General features: G+C 45.7%; 1 protein-coding gene across 1 annotated transcript in view; it reads left to right on the top strand.

The window, feature by feature from the left end:
• Positions 1 to 13,648, top strand: part of LOC116504795 (zinc finger protein 208-like) — a 32,463-nt gene extending 18,815 nt beyond the window's left edge. Inside the window, 2 exon segments of the mRNA XM_032212025.1 lie at positions 3,215 to 3,221; positions 10,541 to 13,648. Coding sequence (XP_032067916.1) covers positions 3,215 to 3,221; positions 10,541 to 12,293 — 1,760 coding nt within the window. The 3' untranslated portion in view covers positions 12,294 to 13,648.
• The last annotated feature ends 7,382 nt before the right edge of the window (positions 13,649 to 21,030 follow it).

The raw sequence follows: 21,030 nt of genomic DNA, 5'->3' as shown, positions 1-21,030 counted from the left end.
AGGGGTTGTCTCGGACGAGGTTTCATGGGTTCCCTGTCTTCAGGAGGTCTGCCAGGGGTTTGGCAATCTTCATAAAGGAGGGGATGAATTGCCTGTAGACGTTCGTGCAACCTAGGAAACTTTGTAGTTGTCTGGGTGTGCGAGGGGATTGCCAGCCTAAGATGACTTGCACTTTGGCACATCTCTATTCCCTCATTTGACACTCGGTAACCCAGGTAGTCTAACCATGCACGGTGGAATTCACATTTTGATACCTTGACGTATGGCTGCCAGAAGTTTTTCCAGTACTTGGCGGACCAGGGGTACGTGGTCATTCATGGTCTCAGTGTAGATAAGGATGTTATCTAGGTAGACGAGGACCCCATTGTAGAGGTGCTCATGCAACACCTTGATTATCAACTCCATGAATACCACTAGGGCCCCCTGCAGTCCCAAAGGCATCATTTTGAATTGAAAGCTGCCTTGGCCAGATGAGACAGCATGTCCTTCAGGAGGGGGAGTAGGTATAGGTTGTGTACGGACAACCCCATTTATCCCTCAAAAGTCAACACATAATCTCATGGTTCCATCTTTTTTTAATAAACCCCGTTGCTAGGATTTTGTCTATGTATTTGCACATCTCTTGCATTTCCCGGGGCGTCATGGTATACAGTTTGGGCCTGGGCAGTTTTGCCCCGGGGATGATTTTGATGGCACAGTCTGTCTCCCGGCGGGGAAGGCAGAACATTGCACTCGGCGTTGCTGAATGCTTCTCCAAGGTCCTGATATTCTATTGGAATCAGTTCGGCCTCTGAGATTTTGTCGGATGTGGTTGCCAGTTGTTCTGTAGGCTCTCTTGGGCGTTTCCAGCGTGGGTGGTGTTTCTGCTTGCTGGTGTGGGAGGGATTGGGGGCCCTTGATCTCCTAACTCTGCGGGTACCCCCTTGCCACCAGATGGTCGGTCCCTACTTGTCTAGCCAGGAAAGTCCCAGTATGACTGCATCTGTCATTTTGGGGACTATTATGAATCAAATTACTTCCCAGTGATCCGCTAGTTCTAGCCTCACTGGTTCAGTTAGGTGAGTTGCATAGGCTCCTCCCATTTGAGACCCGTCGACCTGGTTGAACCAGATTGGGTGGGCCAGTCTTTTTGCTCTGATCCCCAGTTTCAGGACTGTGGTTAGGTTGATCAAACACCTTGTGCAGCCTGAGTCTATTAGGGCTTGAAAATTCCACTGGGTTCCGGTTTTGGGGCTCTGAGGCGTATTGGAAAAAGGAAAGGGTGAATTGATTCACTCACCATTGGGTCATTTTCTCCCTCGTCCTCGTTGTCATATGTTTCGGGCAACTGGTTGTCATTGCCTGGGGTTCCACCACTTTCACCGGGGGGGGGGGGGAAGGGGCGTCTGCAGCCTGGAGGGCTTTCCCAAACTTGTTGGTGGTCCATTTGGGGCCTCGTTCTGGTCGTGCCCCAGGCGGTGGGTCTGGCCTTGGTTTTGGGGCTGGGGTTGGGCATGCAACTGCCATGTGGCCCATCCCCTCGCGTCTGTAGCATTTTACCGGAATTCAAGGGTGGGCTGGAATCGCGGCCTGCTGTGGTGCTGTGGTTCCCCGCCAGCTTGATGGTTTCAGGTTGGGTTGATCTCTCTATTGTGTGTCCAGTTGCTTTCTCCTGTCGTTGGTGCGCAGCCCGCTGTCGACTTTTGCTACTCAGAACCACTCGGAGAGTTGATTTGGGATGTCGCAGTATGCAGTTACCTGAGCAATTTGCTTGTCCAGGCTTGTTCTGAAAAAATACACCAGCAGCCGCTCTGGTAAAGTGGGTAGCCTTCCTATGACCCTCCTAAATGCATGGATGTGCTCTCTGAATGGACAGCCTCTCTGCTTTAGGTTGCTGAGTTCCTCTTCCGCATATGAGTCCTCCACCTCCTCAAATCTGGCCTCTAGTAGTTGCAGGAAGTCATCTATGTCTTGCAGTTGGGGGACTCTCCTCTTGTGGATGGCGACTAGCTATTCCCTTGCTTCTCCCTCTAGACCCTCTGCGATGGAATTCACCATGGTTCTGGGGGATGGGTAGAAGTGCCCATAGCGTTCTAGGTGGATATCAGCTGAATCAAGGAATAGGGCTACCTGGTCTGAGTCTCTGTCAAACTTTCCCCTGAATTGGGGTGGGTCATTCAGCCCTAATCCCCCAGCCTCCTGTCGCGCTTGGTATGCTTGCGCCTGATATGCCTGGTCATCTTCTTTACCCCTAGTTCGGAGAGAGGGAGAGGGTTGCCTGCTCTTGGCAGCCTGCCTGCTGCGTGGGAGAGGCTCTGGTTGCTGTTTTGGGCTCTTTCTCCTATCAGGAGGGGGAGGCCCAAAACTGGTTAACATGTGGGGGGGGAGGCTGTAGCAGCTCTGCTGTGAATGGAGGGAGAGAAAAAAATTGGATTCTATCTGCTGCAGCACTTAGCGTTGAATGCTGTGACAGAGAGAAGCCTAACTTTTCCCCCTTCATTCACAGTGAAGCTGCTGCTCCCTTTATGGTCCCCCCTGGCCACATCCCTCCTGGGGGTCAAATTACCTGAAAGGGACAGGCATGCTGCTGCAGCTCCCTTCCAAGCTGGCTCCGAGTCCCTTCCCTTTGCTGCAATTAACAAATTCTTGCACTCTTGGGAACTTTTTCTATACTGTGCAAGGGTTTTCCGTGTATACAACGGCTGAGAGATGCTCACAGTGGGGCACAATTTGGGTCTACCCTCCACCTCAAGGAAAGGTCCATCAACTATGGTTAGACTCAATAAGCCAGGGGTTGTTCCCTTGACCAGCTCCACCGAAGATCCCCTTCATCCTTTTTGATTTGGTCTGCTTTGCTGCCTGGGGAACAACCGTGCCAAACCGCTCCTGCCCTCAATCCCCGTGAAGCCCTGCTGAACTGGCATGAGAAGCACACGGGGCCCGGGTGGAAGGCAACCTTTTCTGCAGCATCCTCCTCCGCTCTTTGGATTGACCTGCAGCAGAGACGGGCGGGACTCTGCCTTTGCAGAAATGGAGCGGGTGCATGTGCAACAGCCTCGGTATGTCTGCTTGCCATCCCACGGCATCGCCGCCACCCCTCACAGCTCCAGCACAGGGTCTGCATTTCCACCAAGGGCCGTCCGCCCAATGACTGGCCAGGTTGGGCTGGACGCCGACCTCAGAAGGCAAGCAGGCATGGAGGACCGCCAGTAAGGCAATGTGGAAGGCAGGGAAGCACGGCAGTCAACTGCTGGGGCAAGGAGGGGTACTGTAGGCTTTCAGCAACCCCTGCACAAGCTCCATAAGTGCCTACCATCTCCTCCATCTTTCCCAAGTCTTCCTGCTGCCTGGTAGGCCGGCTAAGTGGTTGGGGCTCAGGACCCCAAATAAGCAGCTCCAAATGGAGCAAAAAGTTTCCTGACATTTTAGTGAAGAATTGGTTTAATGCCAGGGTTCCGAGTAATAGATCCATCGCAAGCAAACCTCAGAGGCAGGTAAATTCCTAAAAGAATATCTTTATTGGAAATATCAAATTGGCACAAATCTGGTTAAAACCAACTCTGAGGGACCCCTTGTTTTCACCTAATTAAAAGTTTTCCTCTCAATCCCAAACAGTCATATACCCCAATCACTGCAGCGTCCGCTTGTCTGGTGACATCACTCCTACTTTATCTGGCCAGGTATGAGAACATTCTTGGTTCTCAGGAGAAAATATTTTATTATGACTACACCATCCCAGCTATCTCTAATCCCCCCTCCTACTTCCTTGCGCTAATGCGGCAGCACTGATGCCTCAAAATGGCTTCAACCGGATCAGCTTCAGGGTTGACAGTATTTGCTTATGAATAGAGCTATCTATCTCTTTGTAAGTGCTGACATCATCTGAGGGCTATCAAAGAGTGTAGGGGATGCTTTCCCCCTGTAGGGAAATATAATATTCTGACTTTTAAATATTTCTTCTAGGAGAGGAGTGGGGGCTAAGTTTCTCCAGGACATATTCCTTCACTCCCCAAATTTTATTCCATTGGCGGTGCATGCTTTAAAACTGGTTCTCCTTTATATTAGGGTTGTTTTGTTATTTTATGGGCATGCTCTTTTCTTGTGTTGTAAGAAATGTCCATCTGGATTCAGTTCCAAGTGGGGAGAAAGACACTGGAAACATAGACGCTGATTGGAAAGATGGTTTTAATAGTGAAGCAGAACCATCAAACATGTGTGATTCTGGGTAGCTGAACACTTGGTTTGATGAGCACATGGACTTTCATACAGTTTCTTCTACAGCATTTTGAAATTTGGAGGCTTGTTTTGTGTATTTTGTTATTTGATTTTAATTACCATATTTTTCAGAGTACAAGACGCACTGGTGTATAAGACGCACCAAGATTTTGAAGAGGCTTTTTTTTAAAAAAAAAAAAATTGCACTCTGCAGACCTCCCAAAAATGGCCGGGTTTTTTTTGCGAAAACAGGTCCATTTTTTGTAAAAAAAAAAAAAAAAAGTGGGGAGCATGCATAGCCTTTAGGAGGGTTATAGAGTGCTCCTGGGAGCTGGGGGGCACAAAAAGAGGCAAAAAATGGCCCATTTTTCCTCATTTTTCCTCTCTCCAGCCCCCAGCAGCACTCTGGATGCCTCCTAAAGACTATGCATGGCTATTTTTGCAAAAGGGGTGGGGTTTCCAGAGGCTGTATTCAGTGTATGACGCACCCATATTTTCACCCTCTTTTTTGAGGGGAATTAGGTGCTTCTTATACTTTGAAAAATATGGTAGTTGGTCTCCCAAAGACCAGCAATGATTTGGGGTTTTTAATCTTGTTTAGCAAATGTAATTAATCCTAGATGCTGACTTCCTTGGGGTTCTATTCCTGTCTTGAATGGATTACCAAATATGCATTTCTAAAAGTTGGCCCTTTGTTTCTCCTTGGGGCAGAGAGCTGAGGCTTTGAGAATCTTTATAAACATGTTTCTCCTTTAGGGAAAATATAATATTCTACCTTTTTAATATTTCCTAACATATATCATTCTTCTAAAGGGTGGGGGGTGTTGCTAACTTTCTTCACTTGGAAACAATATGGAACTGATAATGCCACTGCTGTCTTCTGTGATTTTTTTAACCTCTGTGGGAAGGGAACTTCACCAAGACAGTGTTGCTTTAGGAAGACCAGTACAGCCCATAACCAAACTGGAAGTCACTAGAATAACAAAGCCAGGATACATTAACAAACCTCCTGAGAATAATTACCAGGATATCCGGACAATTAAAAATAGCTGCAGAGTACAAAATAATACAAAATACCTAGGAAGTGCATGAAGAAGTTACGTTAAGAGAGGAAAAGATCAGAGTGACAACAAAGACTGATTAGCTCAGGGCGAAGATGTAAAAATAGGAAATACAGTAGAAGACACTAGAGCTCATCCCTGCCCCATGGGAAGTACTTTAGGGCAGAGGAATAACAAAACGCAAGATAGGATTAGAACCCTTAGCAAAGGGACCAGTGGTGGGTTTCAAAAATTGTTCGAACCTACTCTGTGGGTGTGGCCTCCTTTGTGGGAGTGGCTTGCCGCCCATGTGACCGGATGGGAGTGGCTTGCCGCCCATGTGACCGGATATGAAGATGCCGACGACACTTGTCAGAACCACCTTAAATCACCTCACACACAGCACTGGCATGCATAAGAATAGGATGTCAACTTGTTTTTTAAAAGGCATCTTTGGTTTGCGTTAAAACAACTTCAACACACGCAATGTTCTGATTGCACCACAAACGCAGTAGTCATCCTTACCTTTCACAGAGGCAGTGAGTTTTATAAATAGGAGCATGATAGCATAGAATAATCATATCCAAGGACCAGTGGTGGGTTTCAAAAAAGTTTGGAACCTCTTCTGTAGGTGTGGCCTGCTTTCCGGGTCCACTGGTGGAACCTCTTCTAACCGGTTCGGTAGATTTGACGAACCGGTTCTACCGAATAGGCGCGAACTGGTAGGAACCCACCTCTGAAAGGGACACAAACAAATAGAGCTATCTATCTCTTTGTAATGCTGACATCTACTGGGGGCTGATCAAATAATAGTACAAAGAAAACAAAAGGACTTCAAGGAGGAAAATGGTATAAAAAATATACACTTATTGTTTGATGGGGTCAGCTCAACTAGGAACGCTGGTCTACATCACTGACAGTCTTGCTTTCCTGAAATAATAAAGACAACCTGTTTTCAAATGCAGCTTGCTTCGATCTTAATTCATTCACTCAGCCAGTGATGCTCTCCCAGCCAGAAATCTGAACCCGCAGAGGAAACCTTTTTCCATTTAACACCATCTTCAAAAAAAAGTGGGGGGAAAAACAAATCCAGGAAATTACAAACAGATCAGCCTGACATTAATACCTGATAACATCTTGGAAAACATATCCAGACAACACATCTGTGAACACATGGAAGGAAACAAAATCATAACCAGTAACCAGTAGGGTTGATTTAAAACATTATGCCAAACAAACCTTATTTAATTGTTTGACAAAATGACTAATTAGTGGACCAGCAAAATGCTGTGGATATCATATACTTAGATTTCAGTAAAGCATTTGATAAGGTAGATCACAACCTACAGTAGTGGCCAAAATTGTGGAAATCTTTTGGGAAAAGTGTATTTTTGAGGTTTGATGGCTAATAACATATTTTGGGGTTATGGTTTTTATTTTATGGTTAATACCATAAAATTATATATCAATGAAAAGATATTTTAATCAAGAATGTAATGCAATAACTTTTATGAAGGATTTTCTATTAGAATAGCAGTTATAAAGAAGAAAAGTGAAACACGTAGAAAAAAATGGTGTAGTGGTGAAGGCACCAGGTTAGAGACAGAGAAACACTCAGTTCCAGTCCCACCTGAAGAGCAAAACCATCTGTTGAACTTTAGCCAGTCCTCTCAAGTTTAGGAAGCAGGAAAGTGAGGAAACCACTCCAAAAACCCTTGCCAGGGAAACTGCAAGGACAGACATTACAGACTGACCCAAAGGCACTAAAAACGAAGCTAAGTAGCGTCACGTGTCACTACTTCACGGGGCTCAGTTGCAAAGGTCGGTCGCTAGGAATCGAAAAAGCCCGGCTGCCATATAATCACTACAACATCTTCCATAACGCCTTGGTGGAGGTTGGACAAGCATGTTTTCCCACCTCCTGTCGCTTGAGGGCGGTCAAGCAACACCTGTGCCTAGAAAGGCATCAATTCAGTAGTGTCAGCCGTGCTTCAGCTTTAAAAAAAAAAAGAGTTTGCAACCATCGAGTACATCATTGCTAGAAAGAATGAGAGTAGAGAAGAAGCTCAGGGGAATTTCCTCTTGGATCGCTTATGGGAGGAAGGAGGTGTGCAGAGCGACTTTTGTGCTCTTCCCAGGATCGAAGCCGCAGCTGGAAGGTGAGTGGAGGGCCGGTGGGAGGAGAGTCCTGGAGCAAGTCGGGTTGTTCAGTTCCCTCCACGGCCAGGAAGCAGAGAAGCAACTGGGCTGAAGCATCTCAGCTGCTGCTGCTGCAGGTTCCTTCCCTCCCCGAATTTAAGCCCACTGGGGCTGCAGGCTGTGAAACTGGTGGCTGGAATTTTCCTCCTGGTGGGAAGATTTTAAAAATCTCTCTTAAATTAAGGAGGATTCTTTGGGAATGGCTTCCCTCCAGAGGTTGTGGGTGCTCCCTTCACTGGAGGGTTTTAAGAGGAGATTGGACAGCCTATTGAATTCTGGAAGGAGGGACGCGACACCAGGGTGAGCAACAACAACTTCTTTATTAACAGGCAACTTATGACAGCGATTCAAATGGCCGCGGTGCGCGCCAAGGTATTTATATTTATACTAGACAGCCAATAGGAACCCGGGACTTGGGCAGCAACTGCTGTCAAGTCCCTGGTCCAATTAAAGGTAACTTTCGGCCGGCAACAGCCTCCTGGACGCAGGAGGCTGTTGCTGGCCTCCGAGAAGGTGCTGAAGCAACATTAACTATCTGAGCCTATTTTACATGGCTCATGAATATTTAACACAGCCAATTGTTCAGAATCGAATAGGATCTCCTGCCTGAACAGAGGATGGACTAGAAGACCTTCAAGGTCCCTCCAAACTCAATTATTCTGTTATGGACCTGATGTTTTCTGGGCAACAAGGTCGGACTAATGTTCCTCTGGTCTTTTCTGCGTTTTTTTTTTACTTCCATTTCTAACTAACAAGCACTGTGTTTCCTATTGGTGCCCCCCTCCCTGTATTCACCAGCTTCAACTGTGCTTAACACAGCACATGTCTTAAAAAATGAACATTTGGAATGTTTTTATTATTCAGTTGTATTCATTTATAAAATTTATTGGCTACCAACCTTACCATGACATAACTATAGAGGGGCTTAGAGACATAAAAGATACATACATATTAAAATGCATTAAAGGTGCAGATGTAACTTGGCTCTGTCCTGTGACATCATGCTTCATGATTGGGTCGCTTAGTGACACAGATTCCAGGCCCATCTGCAGTCAGTAAGTGAGGACTACTTCAATTGGGATGTCACCAAAGGGGTTGTGGAAAGTATTTACTCACCTTACTTTGAGCTCATGGCTTCAGCTGTTGCTTCAAATCTTGCAGAGGCTTTCGGCATCATTTCATCCATTAGAGTCCTCACATCTGTAAAGTTAGTGTCATGTAGATTGACATGGAGGTGTGGCTCAGTAAAATAAAAGACAGAGTCAAAGTGTGTCTGTTGAGAAGCCAATGCTTTTATTTATCTGAACAAAAACTTTCCAATGAAAGTTTCCATGGCCCCAGAAGCCTGTTGAGGCCTGAACTTCAGCCTTGCCATCTGAAAACATGAGCAATCATCAAATTCATCAAGTTCCCGATTAACATTAGTGCAGAAGGTTTGACTGTAACAATTTTAATTATTTTTTCAGGCTTGAAAGGCATGGATTATCTCCCTATTGTAGATGTGTGTATTTTTATTTCTCTCTGAGTGTATTTGTCTGCAAACGTATAATCTGAGTCATGTATCATGAGTCATGTATCAGGACGTAGTAAAAATTAGTTAGTAGGAATGAGACCGTGTCCCACAGACCCTGCTGCTACGTGGGCGGGGAGGACGATGAGAAGGAGAAGAACGGTGATGCTTTGTTCTGGCTGGGCAGGGAGTGAGCAGGTCATGCAGTGCTGGCTGGGCTGGGAAGGGGGCAATCATGGCTACCGCCAGCAGTAGCTTGAATACCATGACTGAAGCTAGTGTTCGCCGTGCAGGGGGAGAAATGAGATGCCCTGTTGTCCCATAAAGCCTGTCACTGCTTGAGTGGGGAGGAGAACAAGGAGAAAAACAGCTACTCAGGTGGCTCCTGCCCCCCCCCTCCCCGCTGCCGCTGCCAGCAACTTGAATGCCCCGACTGAAGCAGGGATCCGCACTCTCTCTCATACACAAACACAAACAGAGTTTGGAGAGCACCCTTCCTCTCTCTCTCTCTGTCTTGCTGCGGCAGAAGTTGCAGCGCTTCGGTGCTTTGCTGGCGGGGCACCCAGTTAAGCTGGTACAGGGATTGGGGGGGGAAGCTCCATACCTACTCTCCGCCTTGATTCGTACTCCACTCCCACTGCCTCACTCCCAGCAACCTGGGTGCCCTGGCGGAAGATCGCTCTTTCTCCCATAAAAACACAAACACACACACACACACAATCTCTGTCTCTCTCTGTCTCTCTCTGTTTCTCTTGTACCATTTGCAACCATTTTATGCACAATTAACGATATACTTTTATTTGAATCTTATAGACAAAGAAGATAGCAATAGGAGCATTCTGGACACTGAGGATAACAAGCAACATTGAAAAGGAAAACAAATCAGTCTAGATATCAAAGTGTTTTCCATTTCCTTCAGAGAGCCACACAATTCTCCAACTTCCTCCGCAGGTGAGAGAGAAACGAGAGAAAATCTAGAAGAGATTTCTAGCTGGGAAACGGAGAGTGTGAATTCAAGCATATATTACATGAATGGTCAAGGGAGATTATTTTTCCATTCAGCAAAAGAGGGAAATATCTGGAAGTTACTGGGGAGGAAAAGGACAATTGGAAAACCACGTAGAGCAGACAGTGTGACAAGCATTGCTCTGGGAGGAAGAAAACGGCTTGAAACAAAACACCACCAAACAAGGGACCATCCATATTTTTAATGTCTTCGGGAATATGAGTTGTGGAAAAGCTCCTTAGACGTGCCAGTTGTGTGAAAGATACAACTTGCAAATCATAGTTGATTATGCATGAGAGGATCCAGACTGGAGAAAAGCCATACGAATACTCTGAATGTAGCAAAACCTTTGGTCACAACAACTCCGTTTTGTTTCATGGAAGGACCCACACAGGACAGAAGCCCTAAAAGTGCTCCCAATGCGATAAATGCTTTAGCAAGTATGGCAACGTGGACTCACACCAAGGAGAAATTGTTTGAATGTCCTGAATGTGGGAAATGTTTCTGTGATAAATCCAGCCTGGTTACACACCAGAGAACTCACGCAGGAGAGAAACACTTTGAGTGTCCTGATTGTGGGAAAAGTTTCAGTCAAAATTCTCATCTCGTTTTACACCAGAGCACTCACACAGGAGAGAAACCCTTTCAATGTCCTGATTGTGGGAAAAGTTTCAGTACTAATTCCAACCTGGTGACACACCAAAGGACTCACACAGGAGAGAAACCCTTTCAATGTCCTGATTGTGGGAAAAGTTTCAGTACTAGTTCCAACCTGGTGACACACCAAAGGACTCACACAGGAGAGAAACCCTTTGAGTGTCGTGATTGTGGTAAAAGTTTTAGTCACAATTCCAGCTTGGTGATACACCAGAGGACTCATACAGGAGAAAAGCCCTTTAAATGTCCTGATTGTGGGAAAAGCTTCAGTAACAATTCTAACCTGGTGATACACAGGAGGAGTCACACAGGAGAGAAACCCTTTGAATGTCCTGATTGTGGGAAAAGCTTCAGTAACAATTGTAACCTGGTGATACACAGGAGGAGTCACACAGGCGAGAAACCCTTTGAGTGTCCTGATTGTGGGAAAAGTTTCAGTCGAAATTCTCATCTCGTTTTACACCAGAGCACTCATACAGGAGAGAAACCCTTTCAATGTCCTGATTGTGGGAAAAGTTTTAGTCAGCTTTCCAACCTGGTGAAACACCAAGGGACTCACACAACAGAGAAACCCTTTCAATGTCCTGATTGTGGAAAAAGTTTTAGTCAAAATTTCAGCCTGGTGACACACCAGAGGACTCACACAGGAGAGAAACCCTTTGAATGTTCTGATTGTGGTAAAGGTTTTAGTCACAATTCCAGCCTGGTGAAACACCAGAGGACTCACAAAGGAGAGAAACCCTTTCAATGTCCTTATTGTGGTAAAAGATTTAGTCAGAATTCCAACCTGTTGGCACACCAAAGGACTCACACAGGAGAGAAACCCTTTCAATGTCCTGATTGTGGTAAAAGATTTAGTCAAAATTTCAGCCTGGTGACACACCAGAGGACTCACACAGGAGAGAAACCCTTTGAATGTTCTGATTGTGGTAAAGGTTTTAGTCACAATTCCAGCCTGGTGAAACACCAGAGGACTCACAAAGGAGAGAAACCCTTTCAATGTCCTTATTGTGGTAAAAGATTTAGTCAGAATTCCCACCTGTTGGCACACCAAAGGACTCACACAGGAGAGAAACCCTTTCAATGTCCTGATTGTGGTAAAAGATTTAGTCAGAATTCCAACCTGTTGGCACACCAAAGGACTCACACAGGAGAGAAACCCTTTGAATGTCCTGATCGTGGTAAAGGTTTTAGTCACAATTCCCACCTGTTGGCACACCAGAGAACTCACACAGGGGAGAAACCCTTTGAGTGTCCTGATTGTGGTAAAGGTTTTAGTCACAATTCCAGGCTGGTGATACACCAAAGGACTCACACAGGGGAGAAACCCTTTGAGTGTCCTGATTGTGGTAAAAGTTTTAGTCACAATTCCAACCTGGTGAAACACCAGAGAACTCACACAGGAGAAAAACCCTTTGAATGTTCTGATTGCGGAAAAAGTTTCAGTCAGAGTTCCAGCCTGGTGACACACCAGAGAACTCACACAGGAGAGAAACCATTTGAGTGTCCAGACTGTGGGAAAGATTTCAGTATTAGGACTACCCTTCTAAATCATATGCTTATACACACAGGGGAGAAACCATTTGAGTGTGCCGAATGTGGATGGTGCTTCAGGAGAAATTCCACCCTTATTGCACACAAGAAAATTCACATGAGGCCCCAAGTGATGAGTGTAGAAAAGATTTGAATTTCATTTCTAAAGTCCCTCTGTAAATCCAACTGAGAAATTGACTATTTAATTTGAGTACAAAGAATTTGCCTAATTTTTTATAGGCAAATATGTAATGGCATTAAACTGGAAGGAGGAAGGAAAAAATGGCAACATATTAGTGTGATAATGCCTACCTGGTCATTAGCAGCAGAACTTGCTGGATATGGGTAGTTCTTGGGTTACGAATGTAGTGGATCCTACCCATTCCATCCGAAACTTGAGAAGTTATGGGAGTGAATCTCTTACATTGAACGACATCACTCCCTGCTTTCGCCCACACGGTCATTGCTTTCTTGCTCCAGATCAGCTTGACAAGGCATCTGGCGCCAATAAAGCAGCCCTGAGAGGCTGTGCGCGACTTCTTAGGGTTGCTTTCTCATTGGCAAATCACTTGAGGATTGCGTTCCTGTAGGCTTTGGCAGCCCTTTGCAAAAAGCCTTTGCCTGTAGGAACAGGTACTTCGTAGGGACACACCCCACTCCTCCCAAGCTCAGTTGGTGGCAACAAAGGCAGTTTGCAAAGGGCTGCTGAGGCCCTTTGGGAATGCAATCTCCCAGCAGGCCTTGGCAAGGAAACGGCAAATGGAGGGAAGGCCTGAAAGACTGAAGTCTTCCCTCCATTTGCAAACGTCCATGCCTCAATTCACAGAGAATAGATCCCTAAAGTGTGAGATTACTCAAGACTACTGACCTTGTGTGATCTCGCGGTACGTTAGGCCTCTGTCCTCTGAATGCAGGCAAATAAAGCACAACAGAGAGATCTTTGCAAGGTAAGTCACTCTCCACAGGCAAAATGCCTGTGAAGACTCAGCTGGGGTTGGGAGAATAGGGGTGAATATAACAGAGCCTCTGCGGTCGTTCGTAAGGATGAACAACAGTCGTGGTGCTCCAGTATTCATAATTTCGGGATTTGTTTGTAAATGCTGGGGGGAAGGGGGGGCTTATCGTGTAACTTTGAACATTTGCTAAGAGAACACTTGTAACCCAAGGATTACCTATATTTATTTTTGTAGAAATTGTAAAAATCTTTTTGGAGTGGTTGCTGCCAAGGATTTAGGATCAAAGAGTTTCAGTGGGTGAGAGATTAAAGGAAGCCAACTTCATTGGTGCTGGCCAGAGATGCTTCCAAGGGCACCCATCCTAAATGTCTTATGCGTCTGTAACTTTGCATACACAGAAGTTTTCATTAGGTCAAAGAGGGAAAATCACAGAACCAGCAGGTCTTGAAAAGCGGGGCTTGGGAAGAGGGGATGACTGTCTATATATGCTGAGAGAAATGTTTCCAAAAGGCATTTCAAAAGGTTGGAAGAAAGATTGGTAATACAGATGTGCATACAAAAATGTATCAAAGTTGCCCCACTCTTTTTTTGATACACATTCCTTTTTTTAATTCAAAATTTTAATTAATAAAGTATGCAAAACAAACTAAAACAATTGATACAGAGAAGCAGGAAAGGAGTCGAAAAAAAGAAAAAATGATATAATGCACCTTCCCCCTTTTTCTACGTTGAGAAATTGTCATCACCCATTCCTCTTTGGAAATTACCTCTGCTCAGTTTACCAGAATAAAATCTTCCTTGAAAATAGATCCTGTCCTAAAGTCCATTCCTCACAGTAATCCAGTCCAACATTTCTCTTTCACATTGTTCATAGGAACAGGGAGGTTTTCTCTATGCACAGGTAGCAAGCAGCAAAGCTTTAATGAATACATCATATCGGCAAAAATGAGGGCAAAAGCAGATCTATTTCCCATGCAAATGCACATAGTTAACATTCAAGTTTTCCCTCCCTGCTATTAGGCCAGGACACATTGTCCAATGGAGACTTCTAGTGTTGTTGTGAGAAAGTCTTTTTTGGCTCTGGTAAACCTGCCGAAATGTCCTTGGTTCCCATGGCTGGCATCGATTTCTGGAGCTTTGTTCTATCTCCCCCTTCTGTCGCCCCATAGTTTTTTTTTGCAAACTGAGAAATGATAATAGTTGCAACACCAAAAATGCCATTTGAAGCTTGACACACTCTGCACACTGGATTCCACAAAAGCATTGGCAGCCCTCTGATCAGCCCTGATCTAAAGCAGAACTGCAGCTTATATATCGTGGGTGCACTACATTACAAAGATATAAAACGGGTAGGAACCAACTTGATGTTGGAATTTTTTTGATAATCTCATTTGAGAGACCTCATTATTCTAGGAGAGGAGTCGGTGCTAACTTTCTACACTACATATTTCTTCACTCCCGAGATTTCATTCCATTGGTGGTACATGGTTTAAAACTGGTTCTCCTTCATATTAGGGTTAACTTGTGATTTTGTATACATGTTCTTTTCTTGGAAACAATATGGAACTGATAATGCCACTGCTGTCCTCTGTGATTTTTTTAACTTCCATACCTAGCAAACAAAATATAAGATTTTGTAGTGGTGCACTATCCATTTATAATCCTGACACAACTGTGTTTAAACTAGGATTTTTTAAATAACAGCTATCGAGCAGTCTTTGGGTTAGTCAGTTTTATAGACCATCCTTGCTTACCACATACTACTCAGCCTTCACAATTACACTGGTACTGAAAAAGTAGACTTACAAGTATTTCTCAAAGTTGTGGCCATCACAGTTATTTGGGGGCAGCCCTGGCTTGCAATTACGATAGTTGCTGAGTTCCACAGTCATGGAATTGCTATTTGGAACCTTCACAATTGGCTTCCAAGAAACAAAAATGACAGGAAGTTGTAAGTCACAGTCATGGTACATTGCACTGAACGGAACATGGTGATTTGCTTAATGACCACAGCTGCAACAGATATTGTAAGTTGGCATGGTTATGTGTCAGTGTACTGTGAGAAGCAATCACAAACCCACCCACCCTGAGAATGAAATGTTTTGGGGAATATTAAAGAGAGGCAGAATATTATATTTACCCAAAGGAGAAATGGAGAAAAAAAATCTTAACAAAGGCAGAAAGTATCTTTAGAGATTTTGTGCCCATTAAGAAATCCAGGCCAGCCTATTCACAAAGAAAAAGCTTTCAGCTCCAGTTGATGGGATTAAAATTTCCCTTCCCCCACCCAAATTCTAAGGACAGGATTTTTAAGGACCTTTTAGGATACAATGGATGGAAACTGATCAAAGTGAGATTCGAGGAATCGAAAAGGACCTACTGCCATGGAATCACTGAAAACATCTTCCAAACACCTTGATGGAGATTGGACAAGTGTGCGTTTCCACCTCCTGTCGCTAGATGGCGGTCAGGTAACATATGTGCCTAGAAAGCCATCTACTACACCATGCTTGCGTTTAAAAAAGGAGTTTTAAACCATTGCTAGAAAGGATAGGAGGAGAGAAGCGCAGAGGAACTTCCTCTTCCGGATGACTCATGGGAGGAGGAAGGTGTGCAGGGCGGCTCTTCCAAGTTTGAAGTTTAATAACATTTGTATGCTGCCCAATCCAGAGTCCAAGGATCGAAGCAGCAGCTGGAAGGTGAGTGGAGGGCCGGTGGGAGGAGAGTCCTGAAGCAAGTCGGGCCCTTCGGTTCCTCCACGGCCTGGAAGCAGAGAAGCAACTGGGCTGAAGCATCTCAGCTGCTGCTGCTGCAGGTTCCTTCCCTCCCCGAATTTAAGCCCACTGGTGCTGCCCGCTGTGAAACTGGTGGCTGGAATTTTCCTTCTGGTGGAAAGATTGAAAAAGTCTCTTTTAAATTAAGGTTGATTCTTTGGGAATGGCTTCCCTCCAGAGGTTGTGGGTGCTGCCATCACTGGAGGGTTTTCAGGGGAGATTGAACAGCCGTTTGTTGCTTGTGCTGATATGCTGTGCTTGATTTTTGTCAAACATGTCACTGTGCATTATGGTCTGGTCTGTGCAAACGACAGTGTTCCAGAAGTCCTGTGATTTTTTCAGATGCAACTTTGCAAATCTCAGCCATGTTCCCATGACCTTTTTAGAGAGAAGAGCAACCCTTCCAAACGAACCAGAGTTGTTCAGTTTTTTTTCTATTTGCACTGTCATGAATCTTGATATTTAACATGCTAACTGAAGCCTGTAGAGTATGATATATAACCTTTTTTAAAAAAAATTGCTCTGCCCATTGCATCATCTGGCCTTGGGATGGATTTTCTTGGATGTCCACTCCTGGGAAGATTGGCAACGATCACATTTTTCGGGGTATAAGACACACCAAGGTTTTGAAGGGGATAATTAAAAAAAAGTAGGTAGGTAGATAGAGTTAGAGAGAGAGAGAGAGTGGGTAGGTAGGTAGGTAGATGGCGCGTGAGAGCGAAATACAGTAGGTAGGTAGGGAGAGAGATTGCGTGTGTAGGTAAGTAGAGGGATAGAGAGAGAGTAATAGAAAGAGAAATACAGTAGATAGGTAGGGAGAGAGAGGTACGTAGATAGAGGGATAGAGAGAGAGAAATACAGTAGGTAGGTAGGGAGAGAGTGTAGGTAGGTAGGTAGACGGATAGAGAGAAATAGAAAGAGAGAGAAATACAGTAAATAGGGAGAAAGGGTAGGTAGGTAGGTAGGTAGGTAGGTAGAGGGATAAAGAGAGAGAAATACAGTAGATAGGTAGGGAGAGAGGTAGGTAGATAGAGGGATAGAGAGAGAGAAATACAATAGGTAGGTAGGGAGAGAGTGTGTGTAGGTAGGTAGTAGCCAAGTGTATTTATCCATGTGCTGGAGAAGGAAACAGCTGACAATCTGCAGCACTTGATCAATGTAATTCTCATCAATCAGTTAAAGAGCTTTTGGAAAAGAAAAAAAAAGTTTTTGCACAATGCAAACCTCCCCAAAACAGTCCATTTTTCACGAACATGGGCCCTTTTTTTCAAACAAAAGGTAAGGACAGCCTTGGGGGTGGGGGCTTGCAGAGTGCTCCGGGGTGGCAAAAACGAGCAAAAAAATGGCTCGTTTTTCACGAAAACGGGCCCATGTTTTGTCAAAAAAACTGCATACATAGCCTTATAGAGTGCTGCTGGTGGGGGAGCAAAAATGGGCCATTTTTTGCTTATTTCTGCCCTCCCCAGCCCCCAAGAGCTCTCTGAAAGCTTCCACAAGGGTATGCATGGCCATTTTGGTGAAGGGGCGGGGCTTCAGAAGGCAAAAAAGTGCTATATGATGCTGATGATCAATTGATAGGTCAGAGTTTGCAGCAGCAATCACATCAATTGATCAAGGGCACTTTATTAGCAGCACTTGGCTGTCACTGTGGCGCTCCATCATTGGAGGCTTTTCAAAAGACACAAGAGAGTGACTTGTCTGAAACGGTATAGGGCAGTGATGGCTAACCTTTTTTAGCTCCCATGCCAAAAGCGGGGGGTAGAGCAGTGGGGATCATGTGCGGGCATGCCCACACCCATAATTCAATGCGCGGAACATCCCCACGCATGTGCAGGCAACCAGCAAACCACCCATCACTTTTGGCACAGTTTTTTCGCCCTCCCCAGGGTCCAGAGGCTTTCTAGGAGCCAGGGGGGGTTAAAACAGCCTCCACCCCCCGGAGGCCCTCCGGAGGCTTCAGGAGCTTCCCTGAAGCCTCCGGAGGGTGAAAAGGGAACTATGGGGAACCCGGAAGTTTGGGAATGATGACTTCCGGGTTCCCCATGGGTCCGATGAAGCCTCCAGAGGGCTAAAAGGGATCTACGCACAAACTGGAAGTCACTTCTGGTTTGCTCATAGGAGTAGTTTTTGCCCTCTGGAGCCTTCAGGGAATGCTCCGGAGGGTGAAAAATGGTCCTACGGGGAACCTGGAAGTTCAGGAAATGGGAACTTCCAGTTTGTCCGTAGCTCCGATTTTCAACCACTGGAACCTTCAGGAGGATTCCCTGAAGCCTCGGGAGGCCAAAAACCGGCCCTACAAGCAAACCAGAAGTGACAATCACATGTATATGGTCTCCTGCTTTAGCAGGGCTTGGATTAGAAAACCTCCAAGGTCCCTTCCAATTCTGTTATTCTCTATACCATAGAAATCAAAGAGGGTGTAATTTCTTTTTCACTGGACTGTATTTGAAAACAACCCTTTGCGCTGCTAAGAATTCATTGATTGATCCAGTCAACAAGCGAATTTCATCATTGAATGGATCTGGGTATGTTTGTTTATGTTTATGTTTATTAGTATTTATAGGCTGCCCTTTTCCCTGAGGGGACTCAGGGCGGCTTACATAAAATAAGGAAGGGAGGGTACAGACAATAGATGCAAACAATACATAGAAGTAAAATAACAAGCAACATTCATTCATCATTCGGGTGGGGACAGATTATCTTTATCCCCAGGCCTGACGGGCTAGCCAGGTCTTAAGGGCTGTGCGGAAGGTCTGGACGGTGGTGAGGGTACGAATCTCCACGGGGAGATCGTTCCAAAGGGTCGGAGCTACTACTGAAAAGGCTCTCCTCCGTGTAGTTGCCAGTCGACACTGACTGGCAGATGGGCAGATGGGTAGTCTTCCATGTGTCAAATGAATAATGATTAATGTAAAATATGCCGCTTGCGAGAGTCCAATATTGCACAAGCTTCAAAGTGCTGTTCACCATCAATCAGCAAAGGAGCAGGCAGAGGGTCATCAGGGGGACGCAAGTGCGAAACACGAACAGGTTTAATGAGGTTAATGTGGAACACTGGGTGAATCCGGTTGAGGTGCTTGGGCAGCTGCAATCGCACAGAGACAGGGTTGATGACCTTTACGATAGGGAACGGCCCTACATATTTCGGCCCCAACTTTTTGGACTTTTGGGTGGTGTGAAGAAATTTTGTGGACAGGTAAACTAAGTCACCCTCCCGGTAAACATAAGGCTGGGCATGCTTCTTATCAGCCTGTTTTTTATGAGCACGATGGGCAGCATCCAAACTTGCCAAAATCAAAGGCCAAACACGGCTCAGACGGTCGCTCCAGTCAGCGACGGAAGAAACTTGCGGCTGGTCACAAGGCAATTCAGGAATAGGGACAAAATCTTGACCATAAACAACACGGAAAGGCGTGAACCCAGTGCTGGAATGGACAGAATTGTTGTAGGACACCTCAGCATGCGGGAGCAAGTCCACCCAATCATCCTGCTGATAACTGATAAAACAATGTAAATATTGTTCCAAAACAGAATTAGTCCTCTCACAAGCGCCATTAGTCTGAGGATGGTAGGCGGAGCTAAGCCCCTGGGCAGAGCCAATACATTTGAGAAACTCCTTCCAGAAAACTGAGGTGAATTGGACACCCCTATCGGAGATGATGCGATCAGGCACTCCATGCAAACGGTAAATGTGGGAAATGAAGAGTTTAGCTAGTGCCTTAGCGGAAGGAATCTTGTGGCACGGTACGAAGTGAACTTGCTTGGAAAACAAATCCGTAACAACCCAAATGACGGTGTGCCCCTGGCTCTCGGGAAGCTCAACAATGAAGTCCATAGAAATCTCCTTCCAAGGGGCAACTGGGCGGGCGACAGACTGGAGCAAGCCTTGTGGCTTTCCCGGAGGCTGTTTTGCGGCCGCACAAACAGGACAACTGGCAACATAAAGTTCAATGTCCTTTTTCAAAGAGGGCCACCAAAATTGTCTTTTCACTAAATGTAAAGTTTTCACAAACCCAAAGTGACCCGCCAGTTTGGAGTCGTGAGCCCGTCTGAGGACTACGAGACGAAGAGAGGCGGGTATATACAGTTTGGCGCCGATCCACGGCAAATCGTCCCTCATCGTGCACTCATCCTGATGCTTCTGGAACCAGTCATCCTGGGGAAGGGCGCATTTGAGGTCAGACAGAAAATCTTGAGGCACGTCCACTTTCGCGCGTGCCTGCTGGCGAGTAACCACTGGAACCGCCAGGCTGGAAGTGGGAACCACCGGTTGAACTATGCTCAGTTTAGAGCAGTTGTATTGAGGGAGTCTGGACAAAGCATCAGCCATGAAATTTTTCCCTCCAGGGATGTACTTGAGTGTGAAATTAAAACGGTTGAAGTGTTGGGCCCACCGCATCTGCTTGGGGGATAGACGGCGTGGAGTCCTCAATGCCTCCAAATTTTTGTGGTCGGTCCACACTTCAAAAGGGTGCTTAGCGCCTTCTAGAAAATGGCGCCACGTGATCAGAGCCCATCGTACTGCAAATGCCTCCTTCTCCCAAACCGCCCAACGTCTCTCAGTGAGTCTGTGAGCTTGCGGGAGGTGTATGCACAAGGTTGCAAGTTACCTTGGTCGTTGGACTGCAGCAAAACGGCCCCCACTGCGACGTCACCGGCATCAGCTTGAACGACGAAAGGCTTGTCCATATCGGGATGCTTCAGCACCGGTTCCGCAGCAAAACGGCGTTTCAGTTTCTCGAAAGCCGCTTGGCATTCCATGGTCCAGTCAAGAGGCTTGCTAGGCTTAGGCTTGGGCCCACCTTTGGATTTCAGCAAATTAGTTATAGGAAGCGCAATTTTTGCAAAAAGAAGGAATGAATTGACGGTAGAAATTAGCAAAACCCAAAAACTTTTGCAATTGTCTACGAGTCCTGGGCGCCTCCCACTCAGTGACCGCCTTCACCTTCTCGGGGTCCATCTCAATGCCAGCTGGAAAGATGCGATACCCAAGGTAATCAATCTTAGCCTGGTTGAACTCACACTTGGATAATTTGGCATAAAGATCAGCGGCTCTGAGTTTTTTCAAAACAGTGCGCACGAGCGCGACGTGTTTGTCGTAGGTGCGAGTATAGATAAGGATATCGTCCAAATATACAATAACTCCCTTGTAGAGGTGGTC

Source organism: Thamnophis elegans, chromosome 2, assembly GCF_009769535.1.
Source record: "Thamnophis elegans isolate rThaEle1 chromosome 2, rThaEle1.pri, whole genome shotgun sequence".
Taxonomy (NCBI): Eukaryota; Metazoa; Chordata; class Lepidosauria; order Squamata; family Colubridae; genus Thamnophis; species Thamnophis elegans.
Note: the sequence above shows the minus strand (reverse complement) of the source record. Positions and strands in the feature narration are given on the sequence as shown.